This window comes from Embiotoca jacksoni, unplaced genomic scaffold (assembly GCF_022577435.1).
Source record: "Embiotoca jacksoni isolate LCO1_2020_lvr unplaced genomic scaffold, fEmbJac1.0.p SCAF_18, whole genome shotgun sequence".
In the NCBI taxonomy this organism is placed as follows: domain Eukaryota; kingdom Metazoa; phylum Chordata; class Actinopteri; family Embiotocidae; genus Embiotoca; species Embiotoca jacksoni.
Window position 1 is genome coordinate 1,561,259 of NW_027185318.1, and position 18,625 is coordinate 1,579,883.

Genomic DNA, 18,625 nt, shown 5'->3' on the forward strand with positions numbered 1-18,625 from the left:
ACAGGTGACTTCCCCCATAGTCATCCACAGCTGAGGCCCAGCCACCACTCTGAGTGTGTGTGGCGTGTGGTTAGTGGGCAGCCATCACATTTCATCACATCACATCACATCACATCCCATCTTCTCTTTACTTCTATCACTGTCTTTCTTCCTATTTTCATTGTTGTTTTTCTTCCTCCAGCTTTCCACACCTGCATGTAGTTAGTATTCTGTCACAGTATTATCAGGGATTCCCTGGAATCATTTTTAGAAGGGGGAGTACCTACTAAGTGCACACACACACACACACACACACACACACACATTCCTCGGCTCACCGCAGGGAATGAAAACTGTAATATGAACTCACCCTTGGTCTGAATGAAAGCCCATTACGATTCATTTTCACCACAGCAGCCAGTGTAGTGGCTTCTTCTGTGGGATGTTTTTGCTCTTCTGCTGTATTAACCGCTGTCACTTAGACTGCAGAGACCTTTTTTTTTTTTTTTTTTTTTTTTTTCAGGGATGTAGTAAGTTGCATAAAGACGTTAGTTCGTGCACGTGCAGAGCAAACCTCTCCTGCCTTGCTGAAGCATCGGACATGCCGTATGTTGTGTCTTTGTGCTTAATGTTTTATTATCAAGGGGCTTTTTTCGACTTCACAATTGTGCGTTTCAGCCAAACAATTTTCCGCCATGCTAAAATAGTTGCAGTGCTACTTCATTCTGACATAATAGGCACTGGGAAAATGTTGTGCTTGCTTGAGCTTACATTTAAATTTGCCACCTGCTGCATGTCAGCTCTCATCAAATGCTTGGGTGAGCTCCATAAATACTCACCGTAAGACCCCTCTTCTGTTCCAGGATCTGTCTGGCTCGATTGATGACCTCCCCACTGGGACGGAGGCTGGTCTGGGCTCAGCCGTCGGCGCTGGCGGCTCCTCCAGCAGCAGCAGCAGCAGTAGCCAAGGGGAGCAGGGAGGCGCTAGTAACCAGGGACAGTCCCCCTTCTCCCCGCACGCCTCCCCACACCTCCCCAGCCAGAGGAGCGGGCCCTCTCCCTCCCCCGTGGGCTCCCCTGCTGGCTCCACTCAGTCCCAGCAGTCCCGATCGGGCTCTGGACCCATCTCTCCTGCCAGCGGACCCTCTGTCAACAGCACTGTGCCAGGTAGGGTTGCCGTCAGAGCCTCTGAAAGAATGTGCATCTTGATAATCTGATTTTATCTTGATGAAAGGTGCAACGTAGAGCATGATAATTGTATCAGTTTAATCACCACAAACAAACAAAACTATCGCTGACAAGATCTGCCGTTGAAACCAGACACTACACTGCATTTTACATCGTGTACCGCCGTGTTGGATTCCCTGGGAAATTTACAAAATTGCTTTACAGCTTAAAGGGAAATTGCTTTGTGCCACCAAACAAGAGACTGCTGTTGGAAAGCAAATTAGAAAACAGTCAAAACATACTCCAGTCAGCGGAGACACATCAGGTGTATTGGCTTTGACAGCTGATGAAAAAAAAAAAAAAAAAGCTGCTGTTGTGACATCACTGAGCAGGCTGAGCCAAAAGCATTTACGTATTCCACCAAATGTTAGTTTTGATTTTTTTTTTCTGTTTAAAAATTACATTTGAATGCAGCACCATTAGTGCACTCGTTGCCTCTGAAAGCTATCCCAGTTATCACACCTTCATTTCTACTTGACCTTTACATTTATATTACCGTTTTCATTTGTTTTTAAATATGTCCATTTAAATAGGATTTTAAAAAGGTCATGTAGAAAACTGACCGCAATGGAGAACACACGTTTCCATGAATAACAACATGCCAGTGTTTTAATGTAGTGTATTTACCACCGCAGGAGCAGATTGCAAGGATGAAGCTTTTAATAACCAAATAGCAGCATGCGACCAGGAAAAATACATTAACCTAATCAGTGTCTTAATTTAGCATTATTACCCATAATAATATTGCTAAGTTAGGCGAGCAGGGTTGTAACCTCTTTTAGGCCAGTTCAGATCAGCTGTAGCATAACGGTGGCAACATCGTTTTTTAAAAGCCTCTCTGGCTTTTTTTCCTTAACTCCAACACACTTTATTATCCATCCAGATCAATTATCCTTCTGACAGTTTGGATGAAGCTGAGAACACTTTGCAGCACAAGACCAAATAATACCAATGCAGCACGTCTAGACTTTGATATCTCGGGTGCATTTGAAATCATAATTCAGAGCGCTGCAGAATATTACAGCATGGCACTTAATGGAATATGTCTCGTTCATTTTCCTCACACGGTTTTTGTCCTTCCACAGTGGAGATTTGTTAAGTCTTTGATCACCGTGTTGTAGAAATGTGTCCCCATGTTGCAGTGGAGTTTTAATGAAGCCCATCTTCCTACTACCTGTGGATCTCACCAATGTTTATGTCCAGACAACATTTCCTCTCCACTGAGTATTAATGAATTGAGACTGACTGGTGGTGGAGGACCTCCCATCTGATTTGTAGCCTTATCTAAGATATGGCAGGCCAGACAAGACACCAACAGGATTATCACACAATGCACGGTGTGCCTGTCTGTCTCCTGAGGCCATAGCAGAGCCCATAACCATTTAGATAAACACTGAGCGTTATAAACCAGGGTGGATTTGATTCTCCTCGAACAGGCATGTGAAGGTGTGTGCGTGGCTTCCCGTCATCCCGCCACCTCTTCCTCCTGACTGAGTGGCTGACCGGTGCATTAGCATGTCTCAGACCTGTCAGTCACTCTGACGAGGCGGGGCAAAATGTCTTGAGTGAGATCCCAACACCAAATCCTCCTCCTCCTCCTCCTCCTCCTCCTCTTCTCCTCCTTGCAGCCGCTTACCGGAGTGATTGACGCTAATGAAAAACTGGGACAGTGGTTTTCCAGGCGCTCGTGCCAAGAATCACGATGAGAATCCGGAATGAGGCGGCAAAGATGGGAAGCGAAACCGATCGCTGGGACGTGATTAATAAGAAGATATTTAAAAATATTCCCCGTGCCAAATAAATGGTGATAAAGCGTGGAGCAGTGAGTAACATCTGGCATGTTTTAGCGGCTGTACTACAATCAGTTTGAATTAGATGAAGAAGCAGCCAGCCTGGGAGAGACACAGGAGAACTAATGTGGTTAGCACACATCTGATTACCAACGCCGCGCTTTCTAACACTTCATCACAAGTTAGGACACTTTAGTTAATGTTGTCGTTTTAGTTCGGTACAAGTCAGTGAAGAGAGAAGAGAGCAAGGAAGTTAGCGAACATGTATTTGTGTGTGTGTGTGTGTTATTCTGAGATTTGTAGGCTTATCTTCAGCACTCTGTTGCCTCTGCAGCCATAAATGAAAAAAAAAAAAAACATTCTGTATTGTTTGAACTAGCTGTGTCCTTTAAATGAAGAAAATAAGACAAACATTAATAACCTAAAGAATTAGGAAGAAATTTCTTTCAGCGGCAGTTTGAGCTGCAGTCAATAAACAGTCAAAACACAAAACACAAGGAAGCTGTCAGTGGAGAAATTTAAATTGCAGACTTCTAAAATGGATTCTGCTCCTCAACCAAGCTGAAAATCTGTAATTTGCGTTGACGTTTTAGTTAATAAAAAACTTTTTGCCTTGTTAACCTGCACCGTAGCTGCACTGCAGAAGACACCTCATGATATCGTTAGTTTGGGCAAATATTCATGAAAATCCAAAGAAAAAAAAGAAAATCTGTCGCTGCTGAATGATGTTAGTGTAGATTTTTCCTTTAAATTTAAACCAAGTCAGTATTTAAAATATATGTGCTTGATTATGCAAAAAGTAAAATAGCAGTGATCGGTCAAAGGTGAAGAGCTTTTAGGGAATGAGTGTAAGCAAAGGAATGTCATCCCGAGCTCTGTGTGCGTGTGCGTGTGCGTGTGCACATACATATGCATGTGTTTGTGTGTTCGTCTGTCGCCGGTCAGCTTCACTCAATGGAGTGATGCGACACGTCACATGGATGAGCACACACGTTACCTTTGACAGCGGTCAGAGGAGAGCAATTTCATGATGTCATCCTTTCACCTGGCTGTCAAACACACACACACACACACACACACACACACACACACACACACACACACCAAAACATAACAGATGCAGGTAAAGGACACACAGCAGCACATAAGAAACTTTGACACTTCATATATATCGTCCATATAAATCACTTCTGTATTTATACTCAACGAGTGACTGTGTGTGTGTGTGTGTGTGTGTGTGTGTGTGTGTGTGTGTGTGTGTGTGTGTTTGAGAGAGAGAGAGTAAGGAAGAGTGAGAAAGAGGGGGAGACTGACAGATTACCAACCTATCATACACCCATACACTTGCACAAATCCATCTTGTCGGAGCTGCGCAGCACGCCTGTGATTCCCTCGTGTCCTCTTCTTTCTCCTCTCTCCCTCCTTCTCTCTCTCTCTGTCTCTCCATGAAGCAAATCCAATACACTGTAACATTATCCGGGCCTCGCCTTGCTATTTGGATTCTCTCCCGGAGCCAAAAAGGCACACACAGGGCCAAATTGATTTTCCTGTTGCGCTAGATTTGTGACAGTCGAGCAGAAATCACATTGCTCAACCGCCAACCCCCCCTCCCCTCTTCCCCTTCCTCCACCTCGTATGCACACACACACAAACAGATTCTCACACACACACACACACACACACACACACCTCCTTTATCCCAGTGTCTCTGAAGCAATTCAGAGCATCCTCAGAATATTTTCCTGCCTCCGTGAGACATGGGGGACGAGGCGGGCGGACGTTTGTCTCTCATCCAGATGGATGGTGTGGCGGAATGGGAGCACCAGCGTTAAAGCTTCCATCACTGACGATGAGCTGTGGGAGAAGGAGGCGACGTCGTCCGGTCAACGTTCGGGACACGGGTTGCTGAAAAAGTTTGCAAATAAAGTCCCTAAGTTCAGCGTCTCAGCAGCCACAGAATCCAACTGATGATTTGTTTATGTTTATCTTACTCTGCGTATTTCCTGGATATTTCTAGATAACATAGTGTTTGCTGTCTGCTTTGAGTGTGTACATGGGCAGCTTTGACAAGTTGTCACCTGGGTGACAGCCCGTCAATATGGCGTCACTTCCTGTCAGCCGTAGTATGACTGTCACTTTTTCCCAAAATGAGTTGAAGACGTATCCATTACCAGGCTGAACCTGATGCACATTAAACCACCGGCACAGAAACTCAGCTGTCATCAGCTTAGATCAGCTGGTAGGACGGGTTGGGATTAGATCTTGTAACTATAAAGTTAATTTATTGCGCTGTATGTACATTTGTACCAATCATTCAGGTATATTAGCTGTTAAAATACAAAAGTAGATAGCATGTTATTAAAATTAATTTCCTGCTGATCAAACTCTCGTTAAAATATTTGACTATTTTAATGACGTAGGAAATAACTAGTAAATGTCTCCGTCTCCATGGTGATCTTGCCATAACTGACACCGAGTAAACAAGACTGTGTTCATGCTCATTTTTAGATCTACACGTTTATTTTCATCTCTCTGTGTGCGCCTGGGTTTACATATTTGTGTCTGTGTGCCCGGCTGCCTTTGAAGGCCAAACTGCAATATTTTTCTACATTGTGCAGCTCCTAATTGACACGGAGTACATCCATACTCCTCCGTGGCCCGGCTCGCTCTGTCTGCAGCAGAAGATCACAAATACTCCTCCTTCGGTTTTTTTTTTTTTTTCACTCTTTTTCTCTGTCCAGCGAGGTCCTCTGAGGTGCAGTTAACAGTGGCTGCCTCCTCCGCCTCCTCCTCCTCCTCCTCCTCCTCTCTTCTCCCTCTGCCATCTCTTCGCCCCTCAAAGTTTTTATTTTCTTCTAAAGAGGTGATTGGAGCTCGCGGGCGAGCGCTCCGGAGAGTTTAAGCTGTTTATCTGCGCCTCGCTTCCAGAGCTTCCGGGGCCTAGAAAAGGACAGAGAGGTCAGAGGAAGGGGAAGGAGGGATAGATGGAGGGTGGGAGAGAAGGCCAGACCTGTCCGGTTTGTTCGCTCAAGGGTCCTTCCCTACGAATCTCCTCCACACCGCTTCATACCCACTCCTGTCCTTTACATCATCCCCTAGCTAAGCCCGTGGTTTGCAGTTTTTATATTCAAAAAAACAAATTTCTATCTCTAATTATGGTAATGAGAAACACAGAAACAAGTTGGGAATGGCGCTGCTCTTTTTTTCCACTCTGGGGTCAGAGGTCAAGCGTAGACGCCTGGAAGGAACCAGTGATTTCACATCAGGCTCGCATGCAAAAAAAAAACACACAAAAAAAACGTGGCCATTTTGAAAACAGCGAACAACTTTGATGAGAGAGAGAGAGAGAGAAAGAGAGAGAGAGAGAGAGAGCGAGAGAGAGAGAAGGAATTTTTAAGCTGCAAAACATCGGACCAGAAAAGACGCCACAGGGATGTTCAACCAAAACTTGAATTTTTCTTCTGCTTGTGGTGAAAGTTATTACAAGAAAGCAGTGGTGGGAGGTGGGGGTGGGGGGTGGGGGGTGGGAGGTGGGGGTGAGTTTTCATGCGAGTGTGTTTTGCTAGTCACACCACTCCCTAAGAGGCTGCGTGGTGGGAACACCGCCGCTGGCTGTCCCTGTCCCTCTCTTTCTCTCATTATCTTCATCGTGCTCGCTTTCTCTTATGTTCCCTCTTGTGTCTCACGCTTCCTCGTCCCCACCCTTTCCTCCCCATCTCTGTTTGTCTCTGCTTTTTCTTCGCTCAGAGCGTTGCTGTGGTACAGGCCTCCCACCGAGGAACGAGGCTGAATTTTCCATCTTCATTTCTGCCTCTGTTCCTCCCTCTTATTCCTTCTCATCTCTCCTCCAGCTCTTTTCTCTACTTCTGTCCTCCTTTTTTTTTTTTGTTCCCTTCTTCATCCCAGCCATACATCAAACCCCCTCGCACCACCACCACCACCACCATCCACCCAACTCTTTTTCCCCATCTCCCCCATTCCTCTGTCTCGCCTCCTCCTGATGGCTGCTCGTCTTCGAAGTGAAGCAGCAAAATGCCCTCCCCGCAGGCATTATATTCACAAAGCTCACCGTCGGCCAAAACGGGGGAAAAAAAACACCTGCTTGCTGCGTTAGCCGTTTAGAGAAATCCCATTCTAGCTCCGTCCGACTGGAAAACCCTAACCGGAGCACAGTGTGCAATTATTTTCCCTCCCCGACACCTATTTTCTTGCTTTCTCTCACTCCACTGCTCTCTCTCTCTCTCTCTTTCTCTCCTCCGCATTCTGCTTGCTGTTTTTTAGCTTAAGCTGCAGTTTTTCTTTACTTACAGTTGGTACTCAGCGTTGGACGTAATGAGGATCTTGGGAGAGCGCTTGTTTTGCGAGCCGCTGCGGGCCTGTGTTCGTCCCCTACAGGGAGAGTTAACTGGCATTAGCCCCAGGCTTGGAGAGGCATTGACTGGCACCCATTGAGATCTAAACCACCATTATTGGAGCCCGCTGTTTATCTGCCTCTTTCCCCTAAAGACACGACAAATGGGGTATATTACCTCTGTGTGTGTGTGTGTGTGTGTGTGTGTGTGTGTGTGCGTGCGTGCGTGCGTGTGTTGGGTGGTGCAGGTGTGTGTGAATTTATAGCCTAAGGGTTGTATTAAGAGATGGTGCTGAAGCAGCCCTTTCTCTCTAGTCTGTGCCAGTCTATTAGTGCTCACCACAGTTACTTCACTTTCGCAAAAATGGCCCTCTCTGCTCCAGGGGGTCGGCATTCAGGAGAAACAATTTGGGTGTGTGTGTGCGTGTGTGTGTGTGTGAGTATGTGTGAGTGTGTGTGCATGTGGGCAAGCAGAGACATCGGTGCATCTGTGTATACGTGCAATATATCTGCACACTTCTGCAAGCAGACGCACATTTCTTTCATCTGCAATTAATGAAAGTCTTTTCATTGATCTGGTTGACTTTTCTTCATCAACATTACACACACACACACACACACACACACCTACACACAGTAGCTCCTAAGCCTGATATTTCCACGGCCCAGAAACAAAATAGAAATATGGCCACAAGTGCTCTCCCTCAGCTTTGAACTTCACCGGCATTTGCGTTTGAAACCCTGACGAAAAAAAGCTTCAAAGACCAAACTCCCTCGCTTCAAAGGAGACTCACGGTTGCCTTGACAGTCCTTGTGGAAGAGAAATTTAAAATGTGCATTGGGTTTTTAGCAAGGAGTATTATCTCCAAAAACGCAATGAACTCCTATTACTGTTGGCCCTGCTGCCTTGTATCATGAGGAAAGAGTAGAAAATGGATGTGTTCGCTAAGTGGCTTTTTACACAGGAAATTACAGTTATTCGACTCTTCAGCTGGATTCCAAAGAGCATCCCCGTGTTAGACATCTTCCTGTTTGTTCATGGTCTTCTTGCAGCAGGTCCTGTCTTTTTAAACCTCCATCATCACAATCAGAATCCTTGAAGGCCAACAGGGTTGTGTTAAGGACAAACATTTGAACAGGTGCCCTCAGACCTCTCATAAGTGGGTTGTCTTTGAAGACAGAAGTCACAGATAAAAAAATTTTTTTAAAAAAAAGCACAAATGAATTTTTATGAATTAAAGTTTTCCTCCTGGCATTAATTAAATCCCCCAAAAACTCATCAAAATTACACATTTAGAATTATTTTTCCAATAATTTTTTTCCTAATGCCTTAAAGTGGCCTCCATGTAACTCTACACCTTCACCTTCATTCAGTACATGCAGATCTATGAATATCCCTGTTTCTATCTCCACCCAGCCCTCAGCTGCTCGCCTGCAGCCGCATGTTACAGAAAGTTCCATGCGATTGGTTCTTGTATGTGACGTATGAAATCCCATCTGTCAGAATCTGTGTTTTTGAGACCATTAAAAGCTCAACCACGCTCATGACTGCTTAGTTTCCTCATGATATGTATTCTGGTATATATAAACACACAATACGTTCCCCATATGTCAACGTCGTTGACACCTCATGTTGAAAAAAATGTGATTGAGAGGGTTGTTAAAAATACATGCACCATGCATCTTGTAGAGAATCAAAGATGGTGGGAACAAAAGGAACCTTTCCCGTTGTTTTGAATTGAGTACGTACGGATGGATCTTATTATTTCTGCATATGTTTGTGCTGTTTACGTGTCTGTGCGCAGCTGGCTGTTTGTAAAGGTGTAAATTGTAGAAAGTGGATGCCGGGTGAGAGCAGGGCAACAGGATAATAACACACCACTCACTGTCACATGTGCTAATTGTTGCAGAGCACCCATGGGAACACATTAGAAGAAACGCACACACAAATATGGAACATTGAAACAAAAGACTCGCACACGTATAATCATGCACAGTTTAAAGAGACTGAAAAGCACAGAAACGTGCAAAAACATAGAAGAATGATCATAAATATTTAAGCACAGTCCTTTGTTACACTCAAAAGAACTCAAACTCACGTTGAAACATTTAAACACGGAAAAGGATCTAAATGCATCACATCACACGTGGCAAATATCACAACCCTATACCATATATGTGTTCACAAAAAATGTACATGTCATACAGTCAGACGAGCTTACAATTTGATTGTCTCACACACACACACCAGTAAGAAGAAGACGACCTGAATGGTGGAAACATTTCCATACCGTGTATTTGTTTTACATTTTCATTCACAACGAGCAAAGACTTTTTTCCTGTGGACAGAGAAAGGTTTACGCTCAGCTCCTGCTGACATTTAGCTCTCTCTCCTCGCTCTCAGCAGCACATGGAGAAGAACTGCACGTCAAAGATTCAGCATATGAATTATTAATGGTGTGGATTAGAAAGTGCCAGGACTCACTGTGGAGCCTGTTTGTTTTATTTGGACGTAATTATTTAATGGCACCTTGTTAGAAATGATAGTGAGGAGAGGAAGGGGGGAGTGTGTGGGGGGGGGGGGGGGGGATATAAGAAGAGAAAATGTGAGAGGAGGCTTTGTTTGGACAGTAATCGGCAGTGAAAAATTACAAAAAGCACAAAGTTGTTCATTGGAGAGGAAGAAGGAAGGGAGGCAGCCTCATCTGTTTGTTTTTTTTTATTTCATTTTCTCAACAAGGTTTCTGTTTCTTGTCTGTCTTCTATTTTCCACTCCATACTCTTCCTCACACACACACACACACACACACACACACACACACACACACACACACACACACACACACACGTCTTTGCATTAATTTCATCTCTGGTGACAGTTTACATGGGTATGTGGAGAAAGTAGTGGAGCATGGAGGGCACTGTTCCCTATTTCTACCTTCACAGTGGCATGCACTCTCACACACACACACACACACACACACACACACACACACACATACAGGACAAGCTGCTGCCACTACCACTCTGCCATCCAAACAAACAGAGTCTGACAGCAGAGCTGGTACCTGGCATGCATCCCTGCACACACACACACACACACACACACACACACACACACACACACACACACACACACACACACATAGTTTAAGGGTTCAGTAAACCCCTGCTATACTTCATCCTGACTACCCACACACCTGGGTTGCAGCCAAATCTGTCCCTCCGGCAACAAGTGGCAATGACCCTTTACAAGACGCATTCGGCTTCTCCAGTCAAACACATGAAGATTGGAAACATTTTCCCACACAAAAGTTTATAGACATTCATATGAACACACATACTTGTAGTATTATTGTAGTATTTCCATTGGTCGTAATAACTACTTCATACTTCTACTGCTTATTCTACTTCTATTTCTTTACATTTCAGTGGGAAATACCTTTATATAGTGTACTTGTATACTATAGTTTACCTGTAGTACTTCTACTGGTAGAGGAGGAGTACTTCTACTGGTCGAGGAGTAGTAGTTATACTGGTAGAGGAGTACTTCTACTCGTAGAGGAGTAGTAGTTCTACTGGTAGAGGAGTACTTCTACTGGTAGAGGAGTAGTTAGGTCTGAGTACTTCTTTCACTGCCTGTACATTTGCACAAAAAACCCACACAGCCAGTGTGTTTAATTTTATCTCGGAGTTGCTTCGGCGTCCACGTACTAATGTTTCCCGTTCCATCCTGCATAACGGTGACAGACTAACTAATCGAATATTCCCTCTTTGAAGCAGCGCCGCTGGATCTATTCATGTGTGATGCAGAAGGTCTCTGTGTGTCTGTGTGAATATTTCACTTCATATCCTATGTGCCTTTGTGTTCCTACTTGTGTTTCTCTGTGCTTGAGTGTGTTTATTTACACTTGTTTGTGCAATTACTTTAACGCCTTTGCATGTTGTGTGTGTGTGTGTGTGTGTGTGTGTGTGAGTAGGCGGCTGGTGGATGAAAATGTTGTTTATACATTTTTATGCAAAGCAATTATGTTGACTTAATTGGGTTTGTTTATGTGGAGAGTGTGTCACCTCCAGTCATGTATTATTGCTGCCATGGACAGACACATCACACACATGTATGTACACACACATCTCAAATCACTACTCGCTCCACTGAGTGATTGAATAATGTGAAGTGGTTCCTCTATAATAAAGGATTTATATTCACTATGAGTTTTAAGGACACTAGCAACAAAATTGTGTTAATGCAGCACTTTAACTGTACTTCATGTGACATCTTCATTTTAGAACATACAGTATTCCTTTTTCTATTGAGACACATCCAACCAGAGGAAGCGACTGTAAACATATGTACAGTACTGACAGTCAACGCTGGACTTGCTCCTCTTCATTTAGATTACAGACGGACTTATCCAGTAAGTCAGTCAGTAACAGACTGTTGGTATAAACCAGCACTTCAATCTACATTATCCTCCTAACCCCTTTTGCTCTGTGTGTTTTTAAATCCCTGTTTCAACAAAACAACAACAAAAATCTCCATGCTGGCAATGTACACTGAAAATGAAGTGTTTTTATAAAGATTTGGATCATGCAGTAACGCAGACCGGCTTGGTTCCTCTTGGTCTTGCATGGATTTAACCTGACCTCCCTAAATTCAAATGTTACACCCTAACAAGACACGCTCACCTCCAGACACCGGTTTGTAAGGGCACCGTCGCTGCTTCCTGGTTTAGTGCCCGCCCAAGATGATCGTGATTGGTTTAAAGTTCTTGCTAAACAAGTTCACACAATGCTGAATAAACTCACCACCACCAGAATAATCACGGTACACAGAGTTTTTAAATCTGGTGTCTGATATGGCGTTCCCGCGCGATGCTCTACAGACAGTCTCTACAGAGACTTCCACCAGATGAGCCGGCTAATTTCCAGTTTAGTCCTGTGCTGACTGAATGCAGATGAAATAAATCAATCGTGCAGCTCTACCAGACTTCTCACATGTTATCAGACCAAGTGGATCAAATGCTGATGAAACAAATCTTTTCTGTCTGGCTGTGATGCCTTTTATTTAATGTACCCATTATTTATCCAATGTTTTACAACCGTAACCGTGGCGATGGAGTAGGCTACGGCAGAGCCAACGATGTACGCACATGTCAACGGGGTCTTTGTGATTACTCTCACTGGCAGAAGGGGAAGCAAAAGTTCCCCACTGCAGGTTTAAAGAAATACAAAAGCCAGATTTGTTTTCTCGTATACCGAACCTTTCTTCATACTTCAGTTATATTTAAGAACTGCATTTTCCACTTAATCCACAGAAATGTACGAGCCATGTTTGAAAAGAAAAAAGAACAGTTGCCCCCTCATCCTTCTCTCTCATCATTGTCTCCAGTCTGAATCCAAAGATAAAAGGTTAATTTGCCATCTCTCTCCTTCCTCTGGGCCAAATCAATCCACCATAGTGTCCGTCTGCCATTGTCCTAATCAGACCCTCAACTCACTATTGGATTTCAATGGAACAGGCGCAGCCCAAAGACCTGCACAACCACCTAATCAATGATCCTCAAATGGCTGCGGTTTTCTATAGTGGATCGCTCTGGTTTTAATGCTTACACAAGAAAGTGGCACAGAGTCCGATGACTTGATATGTCCTCTGGAAGTACATTTGTCATTTAGCTAATAGTGAATCACAAACAACTTCATGTATAGTAATTGTTCTCAGCTCTCTGTGTCTGCGAAGGCTAAATTTGGCATTAAACCCTCTAATCAATGCTCAAGAAACAAAGCCGTGGCAAGTCTCAGTCAAAAAACACAAACCTTCAGCTTTTTCTGATCCCTCATTGTTCTTCTTTTGTCCGTCAAATGGCAGAAAACTTTCTGAATCCAGTAACTTTTGTGTCGGTGACAGAAATACAGAACGAAAAACAAAGGTGGTCCTTCAAGGTTTAATTGTTACGTCGGGGTTTTTTCAGTTTTCAAGCAAAATAGACAAAAAGCAAATATAAATCCATTTTCTGTTGACTTTCACACAAAGAAGGAATTCAATTTATGCCAAACATTTTCTTATAATGTGACAACTTTATTGTACCATTGTCACCCTAAAATGTGTTGTCGTCACTGGGATGCCTGGATCTTCACGCCCTGACTTCATGTTGTTCTTCAGGTTCAACCATGGCACCACAGAGCTCTGGAAACGGACCAGATGGAGCCCATCCACCAATCACACGCTCACCTATGACTCAGGAGAGAGGTGTGTATATATATTACTTTACGTGTCTGAGCCTTTTGCAGGACTTTGTTGTATGGCCTTGTAGATAGAGAAGGTCGACAGAGATGGAAAGAATGTGTGTTTATGAGATGCTTTATGTTTAATGTGATGTGACGGCGAGCACACGGGAACTTTTTACTCTACATAAATAGTTTCCATAAAAAGTTCCCATTGTGCGTCACTCTCAGATAAGAGAGAAAAGAGCCTGTTTTCTTCCAAAGTCAAATTTGTCCGAAGTGGAAAGAGTTTGTGTCTTTACATTCCACACCAGCGAGGGGTGCATGAAGATTAGAGACCGTAACAAAGAGAAAACAGAAATGGTATGTTAACAAAGCTCAGAGAATAACAGTGCCTGTAATGAAACATTTTCTTTCTCAGGGAATATGACGACTTGGAGCGCAAAATATTGGCACAGAGATGTAAACAAGCAATTTGACTTTACTGGCTTAAAGGCCCCACATTATGCTTTTTTTTTTTTCTATTACAAGGTAGGCCTAGGAGCTATTTAAACACTAAAAGTGTCAAAACACTCAAATGTACACAGCCCATATTCAGAAATTCCGCTGTTTCGACTTCCACAAGTTTGTGATGTCACAGACTCATGCTCATGTCACATGTCCGCTTCAGAGCGGCCTGCCGTCCAACTTTATACGTTGAAGAAAACACTGAGCAGTAATGCTGTCGCAGAGCAACAAGCTACAACACCAAAGAAACCCCGTGGTTGGCCAAAGGCGCTTGTCACTCAGAAAAGAATCGACCAATCAGAGGAGAGCCTCATTGATATCGATGAGCCTCACAGGCACCGACACAAAACAGCCTGTTCTTGGTAGAACAGCAGAGAGAAGTTAAAGAGTGTAGATGTGAAGTATATTGTGATGGATTTTGGGACTTAAAACCACAAAAATATCAAGAATGAAAATAAAACTTTGGAAAAGTGTAAAAAAATAAAATAAAAGATAAATAAAAGATAAATCACTTGTAACCTTTTCAAATCCTACTTGATCAGGTGATAGTTGTTGTAGTTGAAGCTAATCAGGGACAGACACACACACATACACATACACACACTCACACACACACACATACACACACTCACACACACACACACACACACACACACACACTCACACACACACACACACACACACACACACATACACACACACACGTGCACACACTCTCTCACACACACACACACACACACTCACACACACACATACACACACTCACACATACACACACACACACACACATACACACACTCACACATACACACACTCACACACACACACACACACACACACACATACACACACACACACATACACACACTCTCACACACACACACTCACACACACACACACATACACACACTCACACATACACACACACACACACTCACACACACATACACACTAGGCCTCAGCGTTACGTTTCATCTGTGGCCAACTTCATGGTCATGGGAAAATTGTGGTTTGGTACAAATTTAACAGGAAACCATTCAGTCAACTTCTGCTGGACTCGTTTCAAATCAGAGTGTGTTCTTTTGATGGAGATACTTCAGCTTTGGACACGACTTGTTGCCAAAGGCTTAGAATATGAATGCAAACCCGCAAGCCGCATGTACCGGCCCAACTGGATATTGTTTCCAGCAATTATGGCCACTTCTCGAGCATTACTTAAAACAGCAGAATCGCTCATGTAAAATAAATAATCTGCATGGACACAACACTGGGAGGGGAAAAAAAAAAATCCCCGAAAGACTTGGATGTAACGTTAATGGAACGACTGTGATGCTCCCACTCTATCACCCACCAAAGAGCAGTTAACATCACAGAGAGACAGAGGGAGTGGATAGATGAAGATGGAGAGAGGGAGCGAGGCTCTGTAAAAGGTTATTTCCCAACATGATGAAATCAAGTCGGAGATTTAATGCTCCTCTCTAATGCCTGTAAACCTCGAGCTCTCCCCGGCCTAAGTCCAGGAAAACAACACAGCATGGTTAACAGGGTTGGCTGTTGTTTTTGCTGTTTTCCTAGCTAGGATTAACCCCCCCACCCCACCCCCCTCGCCCTCACCCCCACCCACCCACCCTCCTCCTCCTCTAAACGCACGCCCCACTTTGCTCAAGTGCCTTCCTCCCTAAGAGCCTCTCTCCGCTCTTCATTTCCATAAATCCTCTGAATGCCCCCCCCCCTCACCCCCCCAACACTTTCTCTCGCGTGCTTTGCTGCCTGCCTGTTGTTGTCCAGCTGAGCGCTTCATTCACTTTGCCAGAAAGAGAGAAAGGTTTATGTGTGTGTGTGTGTGTGTGTTTATGTGTGTGTGTGTGTTTATATGTGTGTGTGTGTTTATATGTGTGTGTGTGTGTGTGTGTGTGTGTGTGTTTATGTGTGTGTGTGTGTGTGTTTATGTGTGTGTGTGTGTGTGTGTGTTTATGTGTGTGTGTGTGTGTTTATGTGTGTGTGGAGAGGGAACGAAGCAGAGAGAGAAAAATCCTTGAATGTGTTATTTGCTTTTAGCACTGTCTGCACAATGTTCCTCTCCCCATCCATTTTCCAGGCAATTTAAAGTGCGGTATTACACACTGTATTTTTTTCTCCTCCTCTCCCAGAATCCCCTTACCCTAATGGAAGCAAAACATTACAATAATGTCCTCGCTCCTTAAACCCAGCACTCGCAGCCTAAGCACTTTCAGGCCCCGATCGCTCTTTCCCTCCGTTGCACCGTCTTTCCCTCCCACACACACTTTCTCTGTCACTGCCTCTCTTTCTGTTTTGGCCTTCGTCTCTTCACCACACAAAAAAAAAAAAAAAAAAAAAAAAAAAACGCGTGTATGTGCACGCAAGCACACATTGAATGTACATTTTGAAAGCTGTATCTGCCTCCCCCCTTTTCTTCACATCTCCTGTTGCCCTCTTAGCAGAAAAAAAGAATTATACAAGTGTCAACTTGCACTTTCCGACTCCGTCGTTTCCCCGAACGCACTAAAGAGTCGACCTATGCGCGCTCACTCAACAAAGTGGATGGCTATCAAAGTTTACAGTTGAGCGGACCCAATCCATTTCCACCTAATCTACAACAACTAATCCCCCCCTCCACCCATCAACACACATGCATCTACACACCCACACAAACTCTCTTTTCCCTCACTAGCCGCTCTGCGACCTTTCCTCGTTCGTGGCGGATCGGGGGACCTTTCTGTGGGTTTTGAAAAAAACAACGGCTCAGCTTGAAAGAGTGAAGCCCTGGCGACAATCGCTCCAAATGTCAATTTGAATGGTGCATTCGCGTTTGGGCCTGAGAGGCTTTGGCACATCTATTGACAGGATGGCTGAGAATAACGTAGTAGCCGTGGTGAAATCTCTGGCTCCTCTGTAGAGAGTGGAGCAAACGGATGGCTTTTTAAAAATAATTTTTAATTTAACTCTTCTTTTAAGTGTACACTTAGACTCAACTTTTACAGCTAAACACATCTCTGGCCAGATATACGCTTCACTTGTTCTTTTGCAAGTGATAAAACCCGGTGTGTGTTTATTAGAGCTGATGGTTTCTTTTGTATGTCAGCCTGTCATTCGGTTGTATGTTTTGAATACTCTCTGGTCACCATAGTGTCTCTACGAGTAACAGAAGCCACTGGTAAGACAACGGATTACTGCTTTTGTCAAAAGGAAGCTCGTTTTACACGAGGAGGGTGGATTGATAATCCAGATTTGTTGTGCAACAACTGTCCTCGTTCAGTCAGTCAACATGTGATTTCACTTCGCAGGTATGTTGGCGACTGGAGAAGTCTCTGCGTTGTCAGGACTTCAGAAACAAGGAGCTGACATTAAGCTTTTTACGTCGGTGTGTTTCAGGGTTCATGTCCAACATGCAGAGAAACCAGGCGGGCTCCCAGTTTGCCTCCCCACAGTCCGGACCTCCCATGTCCCCACACCCATCCCCTGGGGGCCCATTGTATCCCGGTATGGGTCCATTCTCCCAAACTGGACCCACGGGCCCATACGGACCTCAAGGACCCCAGTATGGACACCAAGGTTGGAGCCTTTATTACCACACATCAAAATGTCTTTTCATTGCTGCAAGTACACCTAAAAGAATAGAAGTTTCTGGAAGACTAGCTCATGTATTATCAATGCTTCATATTAAATGCACAACATAAATACTCAGTAACTATTCACAAGACTGGACAGTAAACTACACGTTCAGGAAAGTATTTCATTCAATGAAGAGTTTTATTAGAGAAGAGAGCTCTTTGCTTACAAGATTGGGATTTCTGCATATTTTTTGCAATTTAGATTCTGTGGTGATCTGCGCTGAACAGTTATAATGTATTGTCAATAATAATAATAATGTGTGATATTTTTTATTTGAAACATGTTGGTTTGTGGGCTATTTTAAGGTGAGAAATTACACATCTATCTGCAGCATGGTGCTTTTCAACCGTACACAACAAACTGCTGTACACAATGTTAAAAAAAAAAAAAGGATGTGAGAATATCAGTTATAGTGTAAAATAGTTTTTATGTCACTTCTCATTTATCTAAAATTAGAAGAACTTGTCCACACAAAGTGCCAAATTTAGCTGCATATTACTTCAGAGAGAATTTTACTGAAATGTTATTTTACCTGAGCCAATAATATCGAACACACAAGGGTTGATCTATGAGTCGAATGTTATTTTACTAAAAACTCAGTCCAATTGTCAGGATTCTTTCAAACAGGAGTGTGTCCTTATTTTGTGGCTCCAGTGAGAAATTGTCCTCATGGAGCATAAATCATAAAACTGCGTCAGTGAGATGACGATTAATATTTCAGGCCACAGATTAAGAAACGGTATCAAAAGTGAGAGACTTTGATTTCCACAAATTACGACTCCTGTCAAGCCTCACAATGGATTATTAATCATGAAAACCACCAACAGGCGCTGTGGTGAAGTTCACCTGACATCACATTTGTGGAGCAGCTTCTCCTCTCTGACTCGTCACATTGGGAAGATGAATCCCTCAT

The 18,625-nt window shown here is 43.7% G+C and overlaps 1 protein-coding gene across 4 annotated transcripts in view; it reads left to right on the forward strand.

Annotated features, from left to right (window-relative positions):
* LOC138199753 (AT-rich interactive domain-containing protein 1B-like) overlaps positions 1-18,625 on the forward strand; it is a 156,160-nt gene that overhangs the window by 105,740 nt on the left and 31,795 nt on the right. For all 4 annotated transcript variants that reach the window (XM_069151930.1, XM_069151932.1, XM_069151934.1 and 1 more), the window contains exons 5-7: positions 843-1,146; positions 13,511-13,597; positions 17,473-17,652. In XM_069151930.1, coding sequence (XP_069008031.1) covers positions 843-1,146; positions 13,511-13,597; positions 17,473-17,652 — 571 coding nt within the window. The remainder of the gene's footprint in view (positions 1-842; positions 1,147-13,510; positions 13,598-17,472; positions 17,653-18,625) is intronic.